This window comes from Phyllostomus discolor, chromosome 5 (genome assembly GCF_004126475.2).
Source record: "Phyllostomus discolor isolate MPI-MPIP mPhyDis1 chromosome 5, mPhyDis1.pri.v3, whole genome shotgun sequence".
In the NCBI taxonomy this organism is placed as follows: domain Eukaryota; kingdom Metazoa; phylum Chordata; class Mammalia; order Chiroptera; family Phyllostomidae; genus Phyllostomus; species Phyllostomus discolor.
This window is the reverse complement of record NC_040907.2, coordinates 52,372,241-52,396,822: the sequence shown is the minus strand read 5'-3', so window position 1 is coordinate 52,396,822 and position 24,582 is coordinate 52,372,241. Positions and strand designations below refer to the sequence as shown.

At 41.1% G+C, this 24,582-nt stretch overlaps 1 protein-coding gene across 3 annotated transcripts in view; it reads left to right on the top strand.

The window, feature by feature from the left end:
• Positions 1-551: 551 nt before the first annotated feature.
• The window catches only part of PTGER3 (prostaglandin E receptor 3), an 80,931-nt gene continuing 56,900 nt past the window's right edge, over positions 552-24,582 (top strand). The window contains exons 1-2 of one of the 3 annotated variants that reach the window (XM_036026288.1): positions 552-1,680; positions 4,285-4,842. In XM_036026288.1, the coding sequence (XP_035882181.1) occupies positions 787-1,680; positions 4,285-4,452 (1,062 nt within the window). In that variant the 5' untranslated portion in view covers positions 552-786 and the 3' untranslated portion in view covers positions 4,453-4,842. Of the gene's footprint in view, positions 1,681-4,284; positions 4,843-24,582 lie in introns of those variants that run through there. The other 2 variants (XM_036026289.1, XM_028512920.2) reach the window with 2 other exon arrangements.

Genomic DNA, 24,582 nt, shown 5'->3' with positions numbered 1-24,582 from the left:
GAGTTACTATTAGTTTTCTAAGTTTCAGTGCGCTCCAGGGAACAGGGCAGCCTGGCCTGCTCATCATCACTACAGAATCCCGAAGCAGAACGGGAAAAAAGTTCACGAGCAGCTATCAAAGGAGTGTAGTTTGCCTTGATTACTTAGAGACAGGTGAGTTAGGCTTGCCAGGGTTACAAAAGATCTTCAGGGGGAGGATCCAGTCTCTGTGGATGGAGAAGGAGCGGAGCGGGCATTCTCGGTCCATCTCGGCAACTTGCCTGGGACTGAGAAGCCCAGCGGACATTTTAGTCCCCGCCGCCCAAGGACACGGCTCTGGCAGAGACAGGAGGAAACGCGGGGCAGGGAAGGGCGTCCTGTCCGCCCGAAACTGGGCATTTCGAGAGGATCCCTGCCAGAGGTTTTTTCCCCAGCTCTCGAGTCCAGGACCGCGGTCACGCCGCAGCTGAGACGCGCTCTGTAGCTACTCCCTGCTCCTCCCACCGCACCGAGGCTCACACCCACGGGCGCCCCGCCCCCTCGGCCTTAAAGAAGGGGCAAGCGGCCTCGGCGAGCCCGGGAGCTAGAGGCTTCCCCGGCCGACGGCGGGACTGCCTGCTTGGCGCGAAAGCGTGGGCACAGCGCGGACGTAGCCAAGTCCCGCGGCGGCTGCGCCCGCATCATGGAAGGCAGCCCCGCCCCAGCTCTAGCCCGGGTCGCTACCGACCTTCGCCGCCTCCAGCACCCAGTCCACCTGCTCCCGCTGCCGCTCCCCGGGCGCCGTCCTGTCCTCACCTCGAAGCCAACATGAAGGAAGCCCGGGGCGACGGGAGCGCCCCTTTCTGCGCCCGTCTCAACTACTCCTACCCGGGCATGTGGGAGCCCGAGCGCTCCGCGGAGTCGCGGGGCAACTTCACGCGTGCCCGGGACACCGGAGAAGATTGCCGCTCGGTGTCCGTAGTCTTTCCGATCACCATGCTGATCACCGGCTTCGTGGGCAATGCTCTGGCCATGCTGCTGGTGTCGCGGAGCTACCGGCGCCGGGAGAGCAAGCGCAAGAAGTCTTTCCTGCTGTGCATCGGCTGGCTAGCGCTCACCGACATGGTTGGGCAGCTGCTCACCAGCCCCGTGGTCATCGTCGTGTACCTGTCCAAGCAGCGCTGGGAGCACCTTGACCCGTCGGGGAGGCTGTGCACTTTCTTTGGCCTGACCATGACTGTCTTTGGGCTCTCCTCGCTCTTCGTCGCCAGCGCTATGGCCGTCGAGCGGGCGCTGGCCATCCGGGCCCCGCACTGGTACGCGAGCCACATGAAGACGCGCGTCACCCGCTGTGTGCTGCTCGGAGTGTGGCTGGCGGTGCTCACCTTCGCCCTGTTGCCGGTGCTGGGCGTGGGCCAGTACACCATCCAGTGGCCCGGGACGTGGTGCTTCATTAGCACCGGAGGAGGTGGCAACGGGACTAGCTCCCCGCCCAAGTGGGGCAACCTTTTCTTTGCCTCTACCTTTGCCTTCCTAGGGCTCTCGGCGCTGACCATCACCTTTGCCTGCAACCTGGCCACCATTAAGGCCCTGGTGTCCCGCTGTCGGGCCAAGGCCACAGCGTCTCAGTCGAGCGCCCAGTGGGGCCGGATCACGACTGAGACGGCCATCCAGCTTATGGGGATCATGTGCGTGCTGTCAGTCTGCTGGTCGCCATTGCTGGTAGGTAGTTCCTGGGTGTGCAGAGGTCTGGGTGGGGCGCCTGAGGGCAATAGAGACTTCTCAAAGTGACAGCTCCTGCAGAGGTGTGTTTGCGATCACCGGGCGTTGGGGAAGCCTTTCTGTCCGAGTAATCTTGGTTGAAGTTTCTGAGTTGAGTTCCTCACTTAACTTGCTGATCACCTTCAAATGCCAGCCATTGTCTTAGGTTCTGGTTACATACACATGGAGACCACAGGGGCACTCACATTGTAATTGGAGGGAGTAAAGAGAATACCCAGGTATGATTTCAATGCCTGTGCAGAGATGGAGGTTTCTCCTGGACATATTGGCAATGACAACTGTAGCCTGTGGCTGTGGGTTTTCCCCCATATTTCAAATACCCCTCCCACTTTCAGTCAGCAAAAATCCCCTACCTGTGACCACAGGCAGGCACAACCCTCTTACAGCTTCTTTGCCTCTGTGCACTTTTCAGCTGCGGCCTGCAGTAACCTTCCTTGAAGGCTCACTCTAGACTAGAGGCAGGAGAGTAAAAGTACATTTGTGGTTGGAGCCAACCTTAGCCATTTAGAATCATGCAGGACCCCCTGGGAAGTGCTTGAACTGATAGTCAGTCAGTGGGCCCTCGAAGTTTTGTAACTCCGGATGGCCAGCCTTTGTTTACCCTTGTGGCAACTATTCACGACTGGAGGCAAGGCCAAACCTGGGATAGGATGTAGGGGTTTCTTCACTTCCCAGCTCCTCAAAGGGGTGCACAGTCTAGGAGCAAGTGGTGTTTCCACAAGCTCCTTATAAAACAGCCACTCTTACATCTTACTTTCCTGTTACTTTCAGCTGGAGATTTCTGTGGGTAAGTGCTGTTTACTAGTTCCTGATGGATGGAGGCTTATATAGGCAGACTGGCTTGATAGAAGTTATGTTTTAGAAATAGTGACTTGACAATTATAACAGTTTATATATTGGACCTGGAAATTAGACAGTTGTGAAAAACTTCTGAAACTCATTGACACAAGTTTTCAGAACCCACACACATTGTTTTTCCTTTTAAATTGTGCTAAAATACACATAGCATAAAATTTACCATTTTAACTATTTTAAGTGTACAGTTCAGTGATATTAAATACACTGACATTGTTGTGCACCACTTACAGTTTTAAATCTCTTGTATTTGAAAATAGAACCATAGTCTCTTTCCCCCTCCCACCCTCCCCATTCACTGGACAAAGCAGATATTCCAGAAGACCTGTGTTTCACTGGTGCAGTATATTTAGAGCACACGCCTTGGCTCCAAATCATTGACAACATGTGGTGACAAGGAGAGTTCAAGACCTCGAGGGCCCGCTGACTGACTCTCAGTGCAAGCACTTCCTAGGGGGTCCAGCATCATTCTAACTGCCTGAGGCTGGCTCCAACTGCAAGCTGCTGTATGGTCACAGTTCTGCATTCCAGGAGCTAGAACTCAGGCTGATATCATCACCATGGCTTATCAAAACCAGCATCAATTTTAGATATATTTACTTCTATGGTTGAAAAATGGAGTGTGTAGGTGGCCAAACAGAGGGGAGAAGGAGTTCCTAAGTAATGAACACTTTACTAAACTATGAAAATTAATATAACTTTAAAGGCAACAAAGAAAAATCTGAAATTTTCAGGACTGTCATTTGAGTCTCATGTCTTAGAATTTGCTCTATCATATTCTTTATATCCTGGAAAAAATGCAATTAAGTCATATGAGTAAAATGCTTACCCATACAGTTAACTGAATATATAGATTTTTTTTTAACTAGAAGAGATACTATGTACAGTAGTGTGTCTTTTACTTTAAAACTTTAATACCATGAGCTCAGTGGCCTTGGGAGAATTTAGACCAGTTCTGAGAATCGTAACCTAGGATGGCCAAACTTACTCTCTTAAGAAATACTATTTGGAAATAGCCTTATTTAATTTCAATTAATACCTACATTCAAACAAATCCATTGGTTTGCAGCCTGTTTTTAGAGATTTTATTAATTCAGTTATCATAAAAACATTAAACTTAAAAAAATTTTAACATGCTTGATTATATCAAAGAGGAGAAATTAAAGATTTGCAAAATGGGTACTTTTTAAGTTGAAGCAAATAGTTCTATCTTCTGTTTTCTGCACCGTTGAAATTAAATCTCTAAATATCTTCAGAAAGCTCTCCACTAAAATGTTGGAATTATTTCAAAGGAAAGAAAGAAACTGGCAAAACCACTTTCTTAATAGGTGATGGAATTATAAGAATGAAAACACTAGAACTTAGTGAATTGAATTTTTAGTGCATTAATGTTAAAGTGAGAGATTGTTTTCTACATCTTTTTCTTAACTATGGGTAAAATACAGATTCCCTACTAGCTTTTGTTGAGTTGGGAATCATCCAAACTCCCTACTTAAAAGAATCCTGAGTATATTTTATCTTGGAAGTCTGTCATGATTATAACAATATGCAGTTGTTACTGCCACAAGACCTAATAGAGAAGAGAATAAGAAAATGTTGCAACTGCTACAAGTTCCCCCCACATACATATTTAAATATAGGTTTTCTATGCTGCCAATGAAAGGTTTTTTTATTTCTTATTTTTTCCAGACACCTTACAAACTACAAGATGTGAAACTGAGTGAGAATACAGTGGAAAATAGTGTCACCATGTCTATGATTCTTAGTCCTATTTCTGTTCATTTGTCATTCTTTGGAATTAGTCAGTTGACTCAGCAATGCAATCTGTTTGACTTTTTATTATTGTTATTATTATAATTATTTTATGAACCACAGTCACCAAATAGTTCTGTTGTTTGACATAATAGCCAAGATTCCAAAAGTAGCAATAACCTTGGGTGAGTGTTGAGAGAAGCTATGAGTACATTTTGTGCTTTTATAAACCAGACATTCCCCATACAGGTAGAATGTCGCTAATACTGTAGTTATCTTAAAAATAGTAAATATAAAGTAACTATCAACAATGTGAAAAGTGAGGTATGAGTAACAGAGCAACTCATTTATAACAGGAACTGGATAAAAGCAGTCTTAGAAATGTTTGCTTTTGATCTTGAACCAGCACATTCCCTGCTCAATGTCTGCAGTTGTAGACACGGATGCTTTGATTCAAGAACATATTACACAATGTAGATGTAACTTTTTTTTTTAATGTAAGGAATCACCGATATATTTTGACAAATAAAATTTGCCTGAAATATACTACATGTGATAGATTTGCTTTACAGAAATAATGCTGTCTTATACTATAAAATAGTTTTATTCAATTGCAAATTTTCTCTACCTATAAATTTCTGCCATATTAAGCATATAGTTCAGGGAAAATGATTAAACATATGAACTGGCATTATAGGAAACGTCTATAATTTGCTTTTGTAAGCATTGAGATTATTTTCAGTTCTTTACACTTTTTAGTTCACTACCATACATTTTAGGTACCATGCAAGGGGTATTAAGTAGACTTATGAAAAATGGTCAAAGTTGAAATCTGTTCAGGAAAGCAGAATTCCCACATTTACAAGTGCAACAATTAGAGAACAATACAAGTTAAGATGTAATGCATGCCTTTGAGTCTGGGAAGAAAGTCTACCTGAATTTGCCAGAGCAGGCTTCCTGGAAGAGGTGGGGGGATGCAGTTTGAACCTGGGGCTGAAAGCAAGTGGGCCCCGGAGCCTAGCGGGAGAGAGCAAAGCACACTGGATCTATGGGAACCGTGGTGTGGGAAGGCTCAGGGGGCCTGTGTGAGGTGATTAAGGGGAACAGGATTAAGAGGATGAGGATTGTAGGGTATTTGTTTTTTGTTTTGCCAGTAGGCCGTACAGCCTCTATGTTTAAATTTTTTAAATAGGGGAGAGAATTTTTAAAAGATTGGCAGTGCAGAAGAGTATGGATAGGTGTGGGCAGGAAGAGGGAAGGTGAGATTAGTTATGGCTTGCTTTTTCAGGTGGATTAGGGCTTTAGGTTAGAGACAGTAGGAAGAGATGAGTCAGAGGAGGAAAGGTAAGAGAGAACTAATGCTATTAGAAATGGTCACTTTTAGGAGTGATTGATTCAACAAACATTTCTTACACATCTACTATGTCCTATTCACTGTGAAAAACTACCTCATTTGACTGCATCCTGTAGGAATGCCACTATTTTCTGCATCATTCAGATGAAGAACTGATATAAAGAATATTAGAATTAGAATAATTAAGGATATCTGACTCTGAGTTTATTTTCAATTTTGTTGTCTATTTTCTTGCTTAGCTTACATAGAGGTGGTGAATTCTAGTCTTATATATCTTTCTGTCATATATGCAAGTTATATATCTTTGTGTCTACAAAGTACAGAGGTAGGACTAACAGATACTTAAGGTTGTTCTCTATTTACATTATTCTCAGGTGTTCTTATTTGGGAGAATCATGGTTCAATGAACCAGAATGAGAAACTTTGGAAAAGGATTGGTAGATTGTATTTTGTAAGAATAGGAATCCTGAGTGACTAGGGCTTTTGGACACAGTATGTAAGATGGTGGATTATCAATCCCTGGCTGGTGTAGCTCCGTGGATTGAGCGCGGGCTGGGAACCAAAGTGTCCCAGGTTCGATTCCCAGCCAGGGTACATTCCTAGGTTGCAGGCCATAACCCCCAGCAACCGCACGTTAATGTTTCACTCTCTCTCTCTCTCTTTCTCTCTCTCCCTCCCTCCCTCCCTTCCCTCCCTAAAAATAAATAAATAAAATCTTTAAAAAAAAAAGATGGTGGATTATCTAAATGATATATCCAGAAAGCCCAAGTAATTTTAAGATTGAGATAAATCAAAGCTAAAAAAACACAGATTTTTTTTGGAGTTTATCAGAGAGAGCCAAGAATTAAACAGTTCTTAAGCCATCAGATTTGAAGAAATTCAGATGATCTAGAGTTGTAGCATAATTGTGAGTCATTGGCCTTTCTCTTTTGAAAAAGCTGTGAAGGTCAATGACTGAATTGTGAAAGTTTCCACAGGTTCAGTTTTTTGGGAATAACACCCAGGAATATGCATTACAAACATTTGTAACAGACAATGATTCTTCTGGGGGTGTTGAGGCGTGGTAGTGAGGGGTACTGGGTGTCCTGTCTCAGTTTTCAGATAGGCCTTGCATTACAGGGAAGCAGTAGGAGGGAAGTGCCCCCCAAAACTTCTTACATTTCTGTCATATTTTTAAAATCCACCAGTGTTCCATGTTTATCTCATTCATGCCTCGTGCTTCTTGAGGATTATTAGATGGCCTCTCAGATCCCTCTTTTCCCTAGAAAATTCCAACTTTCATAGAGTAAAGAAGGTAATCAAAGAAGCCTAATTTTTCTTGGCATTCCTCTTATATCTTGTTTGGTAAGTGTATGTGACATTTTATAGTAAACATTGTAATTCATTCTTACATGGAAATGATCATTGAATAGCATGTAACTTTTTTGTTTTATTGTTTATGCTATTACATCCGTCCCAATTTTTCCCCCTTTGCTCCCCTCTGCCGAGCACCCCCTTCCATAGTCCATCCCCACACCATCGTCCAGGTCCATGCGTCCTTTATATATGTTCTTTGACTAATACCTTCACCTTCTTTCAAAGATACCCCATTTCCCTCCTCCCCTCTTACTGCTGTCAGTCTATTCCATGATTCTATGCCTCTGGTTCTATTTTTCTCATTTGTTTGATTTGTTCATTAGATTTTCCTCATAAGTAAGATCAATAGGTATCTGTCTTTCACTGCCTGGCCATGGAATGGCCATCCATGCTGTCGCAAAGGGTAGGAGCTCCTTCTTTCTCTCTGCTGTATAGTATTCCATTGTGTAAATGTACCATAGTTATTTAATCCACTCATCTACTGATGGGCACTTAGACTGTTTCCAAATCTTGCCTATTGTAGGTGGTGCTGATATGAACATACGGGTGCATAAGTTCTTTGGAATTGGTGTTTCAGGATTCTTAGAGTATACTGCTACCAGTGGAATCACTAGGTCAAAAGGTAGTTCCATTTTTAATTTTTTAGGAAATTCCATACTGCTTTCTACAGTGGCTGCACAGTCTGCATTCCCACAACAGGCTACTAGGGTTCCATTTTCTCCACATCCTCACCAGTACTTGCTGTTTGTTGATTTATTAATGATGGCCATTCTGGCAGGCGTGAGGTGATATCTCATTGTGGTTTGAATTTGTACCTCTCTGATGGCTAGTGGTGTTGAGCATTTTTTATATGCCTATGGACCATCTGCATGTCCTCCTTGGAGAAGTGTCTATTCAGGTACTTCACCCATTTTTTAATTGGGTTGTTTGTCCTCCTGGTGTTGAGTTGTGTGAGTTCTTTATATATTTTGGAGATTAAATCCTTGTCCAATGTATCATTGGCAAATCTGTTCTCCCATACAGTCAGTTCCCTTTTCACTTTGATGATGGTTCCTTTAGCTATGCAGAAGCTTTTATTTACCACAAAAACAACAACAGCAGCAACAAAAAAATAAAGTACCTAAGAATAAATTTAACCAAGGAGGTAAAAGACCTGTACTTAGGAAACTATAGAACACTAAACAAAGAAAAGGAAGATACAAATAAATGGAAGCATATACTTTGTTCATGGATTGGAAGAATTAACATCATTAAAATGTCCATCCTACCAAAGCAATCTATAGATTTAATGCAATTCGTATTAAAATACCAATGGCATATTTCTAGATCTAGTATTCATTCACAGATTTAGAATGAATACTCCAAAAATTTATATGGAACCAAAGAAGATCCCAAATAGCCTCAGCAATCTTGAGAAAGAAGAACGAAGTAGATGGGATACACAATACCTGATATTAAACTATACTACAAGGCTGCTATAATCAAAACAGTCTGGGATAAGAACATAGATCAACGGAACAGAATAGAGAGCCCAGAAATAAACCCATGTCTCTATGGTCAACTAATATTTGCCAAAAGGGGCACAAGCACACAATGGAGTAAAGATAGCCTCTTCAATAAATGGTGTTGGGAGAACTGGACTGGTACATGAAAGCTAGATCACTGCCTTACACCATACACTAAAATAAACTCAAAATGGATAAAAGACTTAAATCTAAGTTGTGATACCATAAAAATCCTAGCAGAAAACATAGGCAATAAAATTTCAGATATCATTGTAGCAATATTTTTGCCAATATATCTTCTAGGGCAAGGGAAATAAAAGAAAGAAAATGAATGGGACTACATCAAATTAAAAAGCATGTGACTTTTTACAGAGAGAGATGCACACACCTGAGGAAGTAGCACTATGGAGTGAAAATTCTCTGTGACTCTGTTCTCTTTACTCAGAACACCTCTCTCTCCATTTTTCCCACTTGCCACTTTACCCCTCTGCCATTCAATAATAGCTGCCAAGCAGCCATCCCTCTTGGCGTGGCTAAGGTCTCAAGTTGGAAGTTGCTTTGGTAGAGAAGCCTTTCCTGATCCTCTGTAGCCTTGATTGGGTAGTCTGGCCCTTTGACCTCAAAGGACCTACCTTGTATTTCCCTGATGGGGCGTGAGTAATACTTCATTGGACATATTGGTTAATTGACCTCCTGACGTCTTGTGTGCTGATTTTGTTTTCCGTAGGAACTGTAATTGCCTGCCATACAGGTGCACCCCATGCATGCTTGTTAATGCACCATTTCAGCACCCAGATCAGAAGACAGGGTCTGCTTCTGTCCCAGTTACATGAGCTATTAGTTGCGGACCCAGAGGGCGGCTGGCCTCAGGCCACATACTGACTGTCCAGAATCAGCCTTCCCTTTCGGGTCCTTAGGCTCTGGGTTGTACTCAGATCACCTCCTGACAAGTTTCCCTTCCTTTAGATAACTCACTTGATATTTTTGTGAACTATTTTCATCTCTTGTGTAAAATAGTAATTAAAACACCTACCTAGTCCATTTCACAGTATTGTAATGAAAACCAAGATACATGTATAATATAAGCATAATTGGAATATTCCTTCTGTATTAGGAATACTACTATGATGTTTTACTGGATGATAATGTTGACTCGTGTTCAGACAGACCTTTCCCCCAGGAACCTGGAGAAAAGAGACAAGTGATGTTTTACAGTTTGATTAGTTATAATTCACCAAGGGGAAAACATGGTGGAGAATATAACTTTTCCAAAAAAAATAAGAAAATAAGAAAAATGGTAAATCATAGGTGCATGAACCCTTACAAGGAATTGTAATTCATCCCTCCTCCTCTGCCCTACCACCATCTCTGTGCTCTTCTGTGTTCTCTCAGCTCTGGAATACTTTCCCCCTCACAGCTGCCAGTTAACTCTCTAAGTCTAACAAGTGCTGGATTCCATCTCCCCTTGTCCATAAACCTGAGGCGTAACCACCACCTTGTGCTCTGAAGACCACTGCCACAGGTCTGAAACAAGTCTCCTGTCTTTCCAGGGAGGCACTTCTTCCTGTATTTCCTGGTGTGCTCAGACATGTCCTCATGCAAAGATTTCAGTCAAATTAATCGTACGTCTAGTTATTGTCTAGGTTAGCTCGTTCTGCACACTTTTTAAGGGTAGAGCCTGTGCCTCCATTTTTCCTCATTTTCACAGGTGATCTGAAGTGTTGAGGCTGAACAGAATCACTCACAGCTCAGAACTGAGAGTTTACACAAGTCTTAAATCAAACCAAAACATGAGAATCATACAATTGTAAACTGCCTCACAGTTTGGCCAGGTCCTGACTAGGCATTAATATTGTTTGCAAATAACACAACCTACAAACTTACCATCAGTTCACCCACCCAGTGTTTCTCTTGGGCAACATTCATAAGGAGGACCTTTCAATGGCTGATCTCGGTGTTTATTCAAAATCTACATATTATTTTATCAGCACTGATTTTTTAAAAAAGATTTTATTTATTTACATTAGATTGAAGAGAAAGGAGGGAGAAGGGGATAGAAACATCATTGTACAAGAGATACATGATCAGTTGCCACTTGTACACCCCCAACTGGGGACCTGACTTGCAACCCAGGCATGAGCCCTGACTGGGAATCAAACCAGTAACTTCTCAGTTCGTGGGCTGAAGCTCAATCCTCTGAGCTATACCAGCCAGGACAACAGCACTGATTTTTATGGTAAGTGTTTAAGGATCATAAATCTAAACATTAAAGTTGGTGATAGAGATGGAAGAAGGAAGAGGCTTGATTTTTTTTCACACCTTAATTCTGTTAAAAAGAAAAAAACATCAGTTATTAATTTAGGAAGGAGTCATGTAATAATATAAGTACAGGATAAATTACTATTTTTAAAAATCTTGTTAATATAAAAACAAAAGTTCAAGCAGTTATTGATCAAAAAAATCAAGTATGATTTTAAAAACATACTTTTCACTAATCCTTGGATATTTCCTGTAGATTTGATCTTTTTGTTCCTCTTTCTGAATACCTAGTAAGTATCATTTTCTGTGGTTGAGAATATGCGGCTGTTGGTGTGATTCATAAAAATTTGGAAAAAGAAGTACAATATATTGTTAATGTTGAAAATAATGAAAGAGAGATTGTGAAAAATCAGATACATTCTGGGTACTTCACCAGATGGTAAAGTGGAGCCTTGCTGGCAGTCTTGAGGTGTGAAATTTCCCTGGTAATGTCTTGCTGACACCATCTTGTATGAATCAGGTAGACTTCCCCAAATTGATGAGTATGTCAACAAGTCCTAAAGCGCCAGCTAGCAGAGGTTAGTGATTAAGTGACCACCGACTTCTGAGCACTCCTGTTTCATGAGAGGAACAAAATAAAATAACTGAAGAAGCAGGTGAGGACCACAGAAAGATTATAGCACCAGAAGGCAAGAGACCTGGGTTCTGGTCATGCCTTTTCCACCACATGATAAGAGTCACTTTATCTTTTTGGTTTTCCCTTTCCTTGTCTGTAAGATAAAACAATGATAAACCCTAACCTTCTCTTCAGTTCTGACTTCCTGCGGCTCTAAGTAGATAAAATCATCCCTGTCAGATGTACTGTATTAGATGCATGGAGGAAAACACCCAAAGACTTCTTAGGAAGAAGCACAGAAGTGTGAGCAAACAGACAAAGTAGACCTTGCATTTTTTTATACAATCATTCGGTAAGTATTGCTTGAGTGTTGCTGTATGCCTGCAACACTGCTCACCGTAGTGATACTGTGGTGACCAGGGCTGAATCATGTGGTTATATGAGTTGAGCAATTATATAGCACTAGGAGGCCCTATTCACACTGTATTCTACACAAATGCCACTTCCTTTAACAGTGTGCAACCTGTGCTATCCTTGGTAGCCCCGATGTTAAGCCAAGCAGACCTGCTGTCTTCTTTTGTGAAGCTTTCAATATACTAAGGTAGACAGACAATAAATAAACAATCATGCCAATAAACAAATATAACCAGACCGATGGGTCATTACTGTGGTTTCTCGCTGCTACATGGTTCCTCTACTTCAGATTGGCCTTGTCTGGGCAGCTGGTGGCTCACTGCTGCTGGAGCACGCCTCTGCCCAGGCTGTAGTGTGGAGTGTCTGTGCTCAGATGCCATCATTAGAGAGAACCCAAGTGCACTCCAGCCACAAAGCTCAGCAGTAATTCCCTAGAGAGCAACCAATGTGCTAGAAAGTATGGACCCAGAGGGTGGCTGGCCTCAGGCCACATTCTATTCAGAATCATCCCTCCCTTTCAGGTCCTTAGGCTCTGGGTTGTACTCAGATCACCTCTTGACAAGTTTCCCTTCCCTTTCCAATAAATTGTCTTTTAGAACTTTTCATATCTTTCCCTCTAATAAATATTGCCAAAGCCACCCTGCTCTAAGTTTCTTGCAAAAAGAGGTTAGCTCTTGGCTTCTTCCCTCCCCCCGCCCCCACAAGGCCCTGGGATCCCTAAGCATAATGATCTACTTCTTTCCAAGTGACCAGCAGTATGTACCAGGAGCATTATGAGGATTTTCCTTTGTTATACCACATAGACGTCTACTATGTAAATCTACGTATTCTACATTTACCAAAGTAAATGATTCTTGCTTCTGTAACACCTGCTCCAATGGGACATTCTCTGCCCACCAGAACAGAGAGGTGGGGGCAGCTACTGGCATTCCCTTACACACATCACCACAGCAGTCGTGTGCTAGGAAGGCAAGAACGAGAAGGTCGAAAAGGACTCCTCTTGATGTGTTGGTAAGGAGTGAGGTGGTTACAGAGGGCCTCACTGAGAACATGTCATTTATGATGAACCTTGAAAGAGGACACTTTGAGGGAGAAAGTGGCATGTGAAGGCATCAATATATATAAAAGAGCTGAAATCATTGGAGGAACTGAAGGGAGGCAAGATGGATGGATTAGCGCGAGTAAAAGAGAGTGACTTCCAGGTAAGGCTAGGGAGGTAGGCAGGGCCAAACTGCAGAACCCTGTCATTTTTGTTTGGAAGTTTAGATTTTTATCCTAAGTATGATGGAAAGCAACTAAAAGCTTTTAGTGACAGAATGATTTGATCTGCTTTATGTATTAAAGGATCACTCTGGTTACCTTATGAACTAGGGGAGTAGGCATTAGAGCCCTTTGGACTGAGGTCAGATAGAGGTATGGAGACTTTAATAAGGAAAAACATTTTTCCTTAAGTGTTGCTTTAAAACAAGGAAATGACATAACAGCATAGAATTGGTGGGAAGAGGCCGTCTATGCAGAAGCACTGAATTAAAAATTGAGCCCTGTGTGCTGGGAATGGTAAGCAAATCTATTTGTTGAAGTCAAGAAATATTATGAGTCTAATGTGGAAGGGGAAAGGAGGGAGGAGTGCATTGGTAAATTGCCTTGAAGACTGGGAATAAGATTTTGTATGAGTTGTATTTCTATACTTATATTCATATTTGTATAAGAGGGTTCACATTATAAAATCTTTTGGTTCATAAAATCGCTTAGTGAAACAACCCATCTAATGTTTTAACCTCTTTCTAGGATATGCTTGGTGAAATTGTCTAAGCTTTGAACACCTTTACTTACAGGAAATTTGTTGCTTTTTAGGAGGCACAGATAACTTTCTAAAGGCTAAATGTTGTACCAGGCTTTTTCTCACAGATAATTTTCTTTATTTCCTACAGCCTTTTGAGGTAGGCATTATTAGCTCCTGACACAGACACCGGCCTGCAGTGTCTGTGGCGTTATGGATGAGATACGAGGTAAATTCACACGTACTATCTAGTCCTGTGGAGGAAAAGGGATGGCACAGCCAATCTCTCAAGGGGAGAGCGAGCCGACCCTCACCTTGACAAGCTTTTATTGGCTTTCAATTTGCACAGGAATACAGGTAAACTTCATTAATCATTGTCAGGCAGTAAGGATCAAACAAATAGATAGCATACAAAGAACTACGAGGGCTTATTCTGAGTCAGGGTCTGTTAGCTAAAGGGCTCTAAAACTTTGGGAAACAAACTCATTTCCTGCTTGGACTCTTATTATTTAATTGAGAGCATTCTAAACAAAGCAGGTTTCACAGGATTTTACATATTCTTTCTTAGGCCTGATCACCTGGGGAACCCACCCTTTCCAGCACAGGGCTACACCGCCCTCTGTCATTGTTTCAGGCTTAAATCAGGCAGGGCAAGTAAGGCAGCCAAGGGATTAGGAGGCTTCTCGAAGACAGAATGAGAACTCAGGCTATGTCAAAGCTGAGGAGTGAGGGTCCATCAACCCCTTTTGCTATAGCTTCCCAAGTCCTTCCCTAGGGCCTCTCCGTGATCATGCCTGTCTTGGATCATCCCTCCCTTGAGGAATCTTACCCGTCATTGGCTAACTGATCAAGCATTAGGGGCCAGGCAGGGTGAAGAAAAAGGAGCAGAAGTGGAGCCCCTGCCAGGAAGATAAGCTTTGTCTCCTTAGTGATTTATAATCCGAAGGTCACTCACTCAGCTTTAGCCACGGGGGCCAGGGTGGAAGGGGGTGGTTACAGCTTCTGAAACCAGGCAGGGCAGTTCCAACAAGCTCCAATATATAGATAATGAAAAAACCAAAGCTGAAAGAGGTTGAATGACTTGTTCAAAGTAACAGACCTAATAAATTGTCAAGATGAGATTCCAAGGCCAAGCTCTTTTCTCCAAGCATCAGAGTAGCCCAAATTCATCTTAAGTTGTTCTTTCTATTAGAAAAACTTAACCCTGGCTGCTGTGGCTCAGTGGATTAAGCACTGGCTTGTGAACCAAAAGGTCACTGGTTCAATTCCCAATCAGGGAATCCACATGTCTGGATTGCAGGCCAGGTCTCCTGTAGGGGATGTGCAAGAGGCAACTACACATTGATATTTCTCTCCCTCTCTTTCTCTATCCCCTCTGTCTAAAAATAAATAAATAAATAAAATCTTTTTTTAAAAAAAGAAAAAATTATTTCCCTTACATTGATTGAATTAGAATGATACTAATTCATGGGTGGGTGGGCTAGAATGGGAGTAAAGGACAAAAAAATGTACTTGAACAATGATTAAAATAAAATTTTAAAAATTTTTAAAAAATGATACTAATTCTAGTCCTTGGTTTATATGGAACAATATTTAATTAGAGATGTTTTATTCTTTAAATTATATGATACTATAGTTCTATATTAGTTATCAAAGAGTTACACTAACTTTACAAACAACAGAATAACATGAAATAATCTTGACAATGTCAAGGACAAGAGCTGTGATCTAGTAAATCATTTAACCAACACTATTGCGTATCACTCGTGTGCATATCACTGTGCTACAACCTGACAGAACAATGGCATGGCCCTTGTCCTCAAGGAATGTGTTCTCTACAGAATAATTCCCTAGGGAAACTCAAGGTTGTGACTCAAAAAAGCAATGTAATTTTTCATTGTCAATTTTTAATATAGGCACAAAGCTAAGTATCATTCATAATTCATTTATCCATTCATGCACTCAGTGATTGTTTGTTGAGTACCTACTAAGTTTAAGGCACAGTTCTAGGTGCAAGAAATATAGTAGTGCAATAGACTAGTTTCCTGCTCTCAAGGAACATGAATTCTAGTGGAAGGAGAAAATCAATCAACAAATGAATAAACTGGAAGCTGGATTATGATAAAAACTCTTTTTTTTAATATATTTTATTGATTATGCTATTACGGTTGTCCCATTTCCCCCTTCTCTCCCCTCCACCCTGTACCCCCTCCCACCCACATTTCCCCCTTTAGTTCATGTCCATGTGTCATACTTATGAGTTCTTTAGTTTCTACATTTCCCGTACTATTCTTGCCCTCCCCCTATCTATTTTCAACCTACATTCTATGCTACTTATTCTCTATACCTTTTCCCCCCTCTCTCCTCCTCCCACCTCCCTGCTGCTAACCCTCCATGTGCCCTCCATTTCTGTGGTTCTGTTCCTGTTCTAATTGTTTACTTAGTGTCTTTTGGTTTTGCTTTAGGTGTGGTTGTTAATATTTGTGAGTTTGCTGTCCTTTTACTATACATGTCTTTTCTTTATCTTCTTTTCTTAGATAAGTCCCTTTAGCATTTCATAAAATAAGGGCTTGGTGACGATGAACTCCTTTAACTTGACCTTATCTGAGAAGCACTTTATCTGCCCTTCCATTCTAAATGAGAGCTTTGCTGGATAGAGCAATCTGGGATGTAGGTCCTTGTCTTTCATGACTTGGAATATTTCTTTCCAGCCCCTTCTTGCCTGTAAGGTCTCTTTGGAGAAATCAGCTGACAGTCTGATGGGAACTCCTTTGTAGGTGACTGTCCCCTTACCTCTTGCTGCTTCTAGAATTCTCTCCTTCGTTTTTTACCTTGGCTAATGTAATTATGATGTGCCTTGGTGTGTTTCTTCTTGGGTCCAACTTCTTTGGGGCTCTCTGAGCTTCCTGGATTTCTTGGAAGACTATTTCCTTTGCCAGATTGAGGAAGTTCTCCTTTATTATTTGTTCAAATATGTGCTCAATCTGTTGCTTTTCCCCTTCCCCTTCTGGTACCCCTATAATTCGGATATTGGAATGTTTAAAGGTGTCTTGGATGCTCTTAATCTTTTCCTCAATTTTTTGAATTCTTATTTCATCATGCTTTCCTGCTTGGTTGATTCTATCTTCCTTCTGGTCCACTGTAGTGTTTTGAGACTCATATTCCTTCCTTTCACTATTGGCTCTCCTCCGCGTGTCTTCCTGCATCTGTTTTATGGTAATCTGCATTCTTTCATCTAAATTTCGTCCAAAATCAATCAGTTCCGTGAGCTTTCTGATCACCAGTGTTTTGAACTGCGCATCTGATAGATTGGCTAATTCTTGGTCGCTCAAAAGGATGAGTCCTGGGGGACTGATCTGCTCTGTTGAAAACATATTTTTTTTTCCCCCTGTCTCTCCTTTTTTTTTTTCCAGTCTGGTTGCTCTAGTTACGGTGGGGGGCGGAGCCTTAGGTGCACACCGGGGCTGGGCACCCCAGTCGCTAGAATGTGACGTTATATGTGGGGGTGGGTCGGGAGCGGGAGCGGGGACGGGAGAAAACAATGGCGGTAGTTCCATTCCCCTGGACTCAGACCCTTGTCTGGGCTTCTGGGCGCGAGTTCTGCCCTGGTCCACAATCGCTACCCCTCTGGGTCTGCCAGCCACAGCTTGCGTACTCAGGGATCACCGCTGCCTTCTTGCGCCCCTGGATGGCTGTCGCGCCGAGTTCTCGCCAAACTTTCCCCCGACCTCCTCGCGCCGCCGACCCGAGCCAGCCCCACGCCCGCCCGGCTCGTCTTCCCCTACCAGTCCGGATGAACGCGTCTACTTCAACTTCCTGGCTGCCCGACTTCCATTCAGATATCTTCCATTCAGAGGATCTTCCATTCAGATCCTCTACCGGATCTGGGTGTTATTCTGATAGTAAATTATTGTTGTAAATTATTGGTTTTCTAATCTTGGTTGTACGAGGAGGTACGGTGCGTCCACCTATTCCTCCATCTTGCCGGAAGTCCTATGATAAAAACTCTTAAGAAAAGAATATAGCATGATAGGATAGAGGGAGCCTGGGAGACTTCTGTATATTGGCTTGTCAGAGAACATCTCTGAGAGGTAACATTTAAACTGAGTCCTGAATGAAAGGAAAGAACCAATGAACAATCTACAGGAAGAACGTAGGCAAAGGGAACAGCAAAAGCCCTCACCTCATGTATTCAACGGATAGAGAGAAGGCCAGTGTAACCAAAGTACAATGAAAGGAGGAAATGAAGTGCTGTAAATTGAGGTCAAAAACCGTGTTGGGCCATGCAAGTCTGTACTAAGGAGTTTCAACATGATTTTAAGAGAACACTGGAAGGTTTGAAGCAGAGAAATGCCATTAATGGATTTCATGTTTAAAAGATCCTTCTGGAAGCTGCATCAAGACTAGATTGCAGAAAGGCAAAAGTGGGAGTAGGGAGAGCAGGTATTGAACTTGTCCAGGTGAGATGATATGGCTGGAATTAGGGTGGAGAAGTGAAAGTGTCTGGAAGACATAGTTATACGACATTCTAAAATTTCTCTAATGCCTGTTGTGCGACTTTGAGAAGAAATAGAGTCATCTCTTATCTGTGGGTCTGGTAGTAAGGTGGATATCTGTCTATAAATGGTTTTCCATTTAGCCCCTTAAAAGGGAAGTTATTGCCCCAAGCTTGCACAGCTAGTAATGAGTAGTCAGGATTAAGTTCTATCTAATGGGTGTGATTTTTTTTTCTGAGACACGAATCAGAACAGTCACACAGAGAAAGATAAGTAAGCAAAGTTCGCTTGCAAAAGAATAGGATGCCACAAGAATCATGAACCCCAGAAGAGGATTCAGACCAAGCTAAAGCAAGCTAGCTTAAGGAAAAAAAGAAAAAAGAGGAAGGAGGTTGTACTGTGTTCTTTTTTCAAAGCCTTTGGTTAATAGGTTTGTATTAAATATTTACAGTCTGTGTGTGGGTTTTAATTTTGCTTTGATAGCAATACAATATTTCAGTGAATACATCATCTTGAAGCAGTTTCAAGATAGATCCTTCCTTCTTTCCTTCCTTCCTTCCTTCCTTCCTTCCTTCCTTCCCTCCCCCTTCCATTGTTTTGTTTTGTTTTGTTTTGTGAATACAAGAAAGAGACATGACACAAATTCTCATGATCCTGCTTCATCTGCAAAAACTAATGTGAATTCTTTTAAGCTACGATTAAAGATTTAGGCGCACAGAATTGTCAGAAGTGAGTTAAGAGTATAATGTTAAAGTTACAATGAAACAGAGGTGGCTGTGTCAGGATCTGAAAGCTTACACTATGTTAGAACCATAGTAAGGAGACTGGAGAAGAAAAAAGAAGTCCTTTCTTGAATTTTCCATGAAGGGCGAGTTATAGCCTGGGTTTGATGTTAATCTGGCAATTTACACAGTAGGTGTGGTTGTCACCAACATGCTGGGTGGCAGACTTCTAAATTTATTTAATGGTAGCAATTTTCTCCAAGACTACACTAAGTAAGGATTTGCATGGATTTAGAAATAAATTTCTTAATGTTAGCTTTTGTTCTATAAAAGACACCAGGAAATATTTTGAAAATTTTTTCCCTAGCATCTATTACTAATTAAATTTAGCTGTAGATCAGGGTTAGGAAGAATGGGAATGTCTTTTGACTTCAGAGCTCTACTCTACTCTCCTCCCTAAACTTGGTTCTCAGTTGGAAACATCAGAATCTGACTCCAAGCACAGAGGGCATATGTGAAAAGGAAACCGGGGGCCCAGGTTGGGAAGACAGGCAGGAACCCAGGCTCTTCTGGATGCTGAGCGTCAGGCCCCACAACCCTGCTGCAGCTTGCTGCACACTGCTGGCTGGATCTGACATTCAAGAGTTCCCTCTCCTCTGTGTGGCTCTCTTAAGATTCAGACTCCTGGGTGCAAACCTGACTGCTTTAGCCCGTTTTTTCTTTGTTTGATGTGTTTTTGTTTTTATCCTCTAGCTATATCAAGGGCTTGCTTGAAGGATCAAGCAACCTGCTGCTTCTTGTTTTTGAACTAAGAGGTAATAGCAGAAAGTAAGTGCTGGGATTTCTCTCCCACCAAAAGGAGAAAAGGATTTCTCTCCTTTTCTATGTAGGAAAAGTTTTTCAGGATTGGGGTATTAATAATAAAAGGTGGGGGTCCATTGTTACCGTATAATTAATTTTTAGAAACATTATTACAAGCGGAGCATGTGTCACTTAAGGGGGAGTTAGAGTGTCAGTGAGACTGGTGGAGAGGAAGCTGAAGAAACCCCTCAAAACAACAACACACATTTATTAAATGCCTACCCTGTGCAAGTACTTGGGAATTACCATGTTAACCCCTTCACATATATTATTTTATTAAATCTTTACAACTATTAATTAGTTTGGTAATTTTTATCTCCATCTTTTCAGTTGCAAATACTAAGATTCAAACCATTAGACAACTTTCCCTAATCATAGCCCTAGAAATTGGAAAACACTAGGCTTTTTTACGCTATCATGTTCTGTTTCATATTGGTTGTCTCATTTTTTTTTTAGTTTATTAAACATTTTTAAATGATGTCACTGAAAATGTGCAAAAGAGAACAGATCGGTTGAGAACGGTCAATAGTCACAGGAACTGGCTGGGCCAGACAGTCGCAGGGACTGAAGGCTCCCTGCAGAGCCGCTGCTGATTCGTGCCTGACTGGCTCTTTCAGGCGCTTGGGTTTCTGCGGAAAATATTGTGAAAATCTAGGTGCAGGTTGACAAGAATTTCTGCGTGTCTTACAAAAACCTGCTAATGGATTCCATTCACCGTGATACCTACAGTTTAGCGTTGTCTATAAAGCTGTGGCATCAGTTTCATCCACTTCTGTCTGTCTGTTCGGGCTTAGAACATTCACATGTAGTGCTAAAGTTTTACTAGGCAAATATTTTTTAGCTAGTACAATTCATAAATATTATTCTTTTTTACCAAACTATTTATAAAACAAATAAAACTGTTTATTGAGTTCCCTTTGCCTAAGGAGAAAGTGTTTGACTACAGTCAAAATTAGAAAATGTGTTTTGACAGTTTTAAAACTTCCAGAATGATACAGTGCATTCTTGCAAACCTACTTTCATCTTTTTTTCTTAAAATTATAGAGAAGAGAAAAAGCCTTAGCAAACCACAGTGTGTCCACAGCAACTGTCTAACATGGAATTCAGACATGTCACTTTCTAGTACCCACTCATCCAGGTTCAAAGACTTCAGATTCCTTAATTTAATCATCAAAGTCTTGAATTTGTCCACATTTATCATTCATAATCCATTTCTCCCCCAGCATCGTTACCTTCAGTCATAGATATCTATTTGCAGTTCCTAGAATGATTTACAGTCTCACTCTCAGAAGTATGAACGCTTAGTCTTTCAAAACTCCAGAAGTGTCTGTAACTTTGGGGGGCAGTGCTTGCCTGCTCCTGGAGACGGATTGAAATGCCCCTCCTGTATATTCCATAGTGCTGGCTCGTACCGTTTGCACTTAATGATGTACAATTACATTTACAACTGTCATAATATTTATAATGGCAATGAGGATTATTGTCCACAGTAGGCAAATGCTTACTTTACTATAGGCACTGAGTAAACCATTTCACAAACATAATCACATCTCATTCTGCCCATACCACTTTGAGAGAATATTGTTATCTCCTTTTACAGATGACAAAACTGAGATGTTAAGTAACTTTTCCAAGGTCACGGAGTTAACAAAAAGCAGAGTTGACTTTCACATCCAAATTTGTCTGATTTTATAGCCTATGCAATAAACCACTAAACTAAATGGCTTCCCTCTTACTATCCATTTATTTGTCTAATTCACTGTAAACTGCTTAAGAGCAGAGACTTTGCCATATTTGTCAATAAATCTTCCTGGAACATAGCAGCCACTCAATAAATGAACATGGAATGAGTGAAGAAAGGAAGTTGTAATAAATAAAGTGGGAAGGACACTTGCTTTAGAATCAGAAAATCAAGGTATAAATCCTGTCCCTAAGAGTTTTTCATATATTAGATATTAGCCAGAGAACACCTTGCATGTGTGCACAGCCCGTGGGCACACGCAGCCCTGTGGTGAAGGCCAGAGGGAGCCGGCAGCGGCTGGGTGGAGGGGGTGGAATGGGGGACATCTGTAACAGTGTCAACCAAAAAAAATTAAAAAGACTTTTGTTTCTATTAAATGGTTTTTAGTCTTTACATAAATCTTCAAGGTAGATGATATTTATCTGTTTTTCAAATTTTTATTTCATGTTTTTTACTTGCTGTGTAAGCAACTTGATTTAAGGCCCACAGTTGGTGGTACTGAGAAAATTGAACCCAAGTGTTTTTGATTCCAAAACCGCAATTCGCCTTTAACTAATGACTAATGGGTACTAATTCATACGGTAAAAGTTGTGAGAATTTTTAAAAACATATTCTTAGCTGTATTTTTTATTTTTATTGTTTCCACATTGTTGATAATAATAAAAATGCTTAGAAAGATGAAAAACTACCTTTCAGATAGACGAGGACAAGAGACACAACATTGTTTTTGTAATGAAGAGAGAAGTTAATTAGAAACAGTGGAAGAAACCACTAGACATCAAACAGCTTCTCTAATGCCTGGTGTCCAAAGAAGTAAAAGACAAAAAGGATGTTTGGAAAGGTGCCCTAGGGATAACAATTAAAGAGTGAGGAGTTTCAGCAACAACAGGAAACAGTAAAGATAACAAACAAAGGGGAAAATGGTGCCTCAAGAAATGTTCAAAGGTCACCATGTTTATGTTGCCTGCAGTCATTACTAGAGATGTCATAATACAGAGGCTTTGGAATAAAAACGTAAGTGCAAGTCCAGAATTCGAGCAGCCTTCATCATTGGCTAATCCAGAAGCTCAGCATTGGCATCAAGGACCATGGCTCATTCCATCTTTTGCAGTTTGTGGTGCTGGCCTCATCCTGTCTATGGCTTGCTCCCTTCAGCTGGTGGGATGGTTGGATGGTTGCTGATACAAGCTTCCTAGTTCACCTCTAGCAGGAGAGAGGTGTGTTTTTTTATGGCTCTCTCCTGAAAATAAAGAAATTTTTTCCCAGATGACCCTGGGGAACGTCCTTTTGGATTGCCTAGTATGGGTTCCCAACATCAAATCTGATCTGGGCACATTCTGGTAGCTAGGGAAGGGGTCCAGCCTGAAGCACTTAGGTTCAAATGAAAATAAGTGTGCTGATGGGAAGGGGAGATGGGAGAATGGGTGCTGGGTAGGCAGTCAGTAGTGCATACTACTTTGGTAATACTTGTGCAGTTTGATTGAGAGAATATATACATGCAAAGACCTCTAAAAGTATAAAGCAGTGGATCTCCACTGGTAGCACTAGTCACATGTGGTTATTGTATACTTGAAATGTAATTACTTCAAACTGAGATATAGTGTAAGTATAAAATGCATACCAGATTTTGAAGATTAAGTGCACAAATAATGTAAAACACTAATAATTTTTATATTGATTACACGCTGAACTGCTATTTCAGATATATTAGGTAAATTAAAATATATTATTAAAATCAATTTGACATGTTTATATTTACTTTTGCAAAATAATGTGGTTACTGTAATGCTTAAAAGTATATATGTGGCTTACATTTGTGGTTTGAATTACATTTCTTTTGGATACTGCTTCATTAGACCAATGACTTTCTAATTATTTTAGGCAAGGAAACTATTTCAATAAATATTTTTAGAGCAACGGATAAAAGCAGATCTGGTCTGATTCAATGGGATGGGGAGCTGGATATTTCCAAGTCTCAATAACCAAGTCTCTATTCACCAATTCCTGTAAACCATTCTTGAAAATATGTACATGAAATATAGATTTTAAAATGAAATCTCCAAAAATCATTTTCCTAAGATAATAATAGGAATACCTTTTTAATTACTTTAAGATCTTCTCTAGGAAGCTATGTAGCAGAAATAAAACAGGTGGTGAGGGACAAATACCATATGATCTCACCTTTAACTGGAACATAATCAACAAAAGAAAAAAGCAAACAAAATATAACCAGCTGCATAATGCATAATGTGAATTTAATCTTCTTCAAACTTTCCTTAAACCTAGTACAAATTATAAGCACTCACCATAATTTAAGTGATTTTGTAAAGTCTAATTCCCTGAAAAAGAAAAGCAGGGTCTTTTCAGAAGAGCATTCCAAAAACAAAGTTTATCATTTGGGTTGTAAATATCTTATGGTACTTCGTTTTCACCTGTCGTCTATCTATATAGTGCATGAAAAGGAAGAGGGACTGTGAAGATGGATTACAAGGCTGCTACATAAACCTTTAATGGGTGATGGGGACAAAAGAAACCTGTGTGCCTACGGACATTGCGAGTTACCATTTCATGGTGTCATAGCCACATTCTTCTCAATTAGAATTCATATATGAGGAAGTGACGGTTCTTTCTTTTATTATACTTAAAATCTGAAGAAGGAGAAGAAGGAGAAGGAGGAGAAGAGAAGGAAAAAGAAAAGGAGGGAGAAGAAAGAGGAGGACAAGTAATACTTACATAGTACTTGCTACCTGGTGTACACGAAAGGAGAGAGAGCCACCAGAAGTGTTTGGTTGCTGCTTCCTTCCTTCGCACAAGAAGTAAAAAGGAATTTCAAACCCAGTTCGAGTAGTTCTCTTTAGAAAGGCTGAGGCATTGGAGGCTGAACTTCCTGTCATCATTCGGAAATCACAGAACGTTCTCAATGCCAAAAGAAACACTGATGCCATTTTGTGACACCTTAAACCCTTCAAGTTGTCAGTCTGGCCGCACACAACTACTTAGCCCCTGTGTACAGTCAACAGAACAGGTGTTACCAGGTGTTAACTATAAATAAAGCCGATGATTTTTATGTGGGTGCGTCATATGTTGGGAAAAAGAAATTTAATTAATGTTAACAAGTTCCTATGTTCATA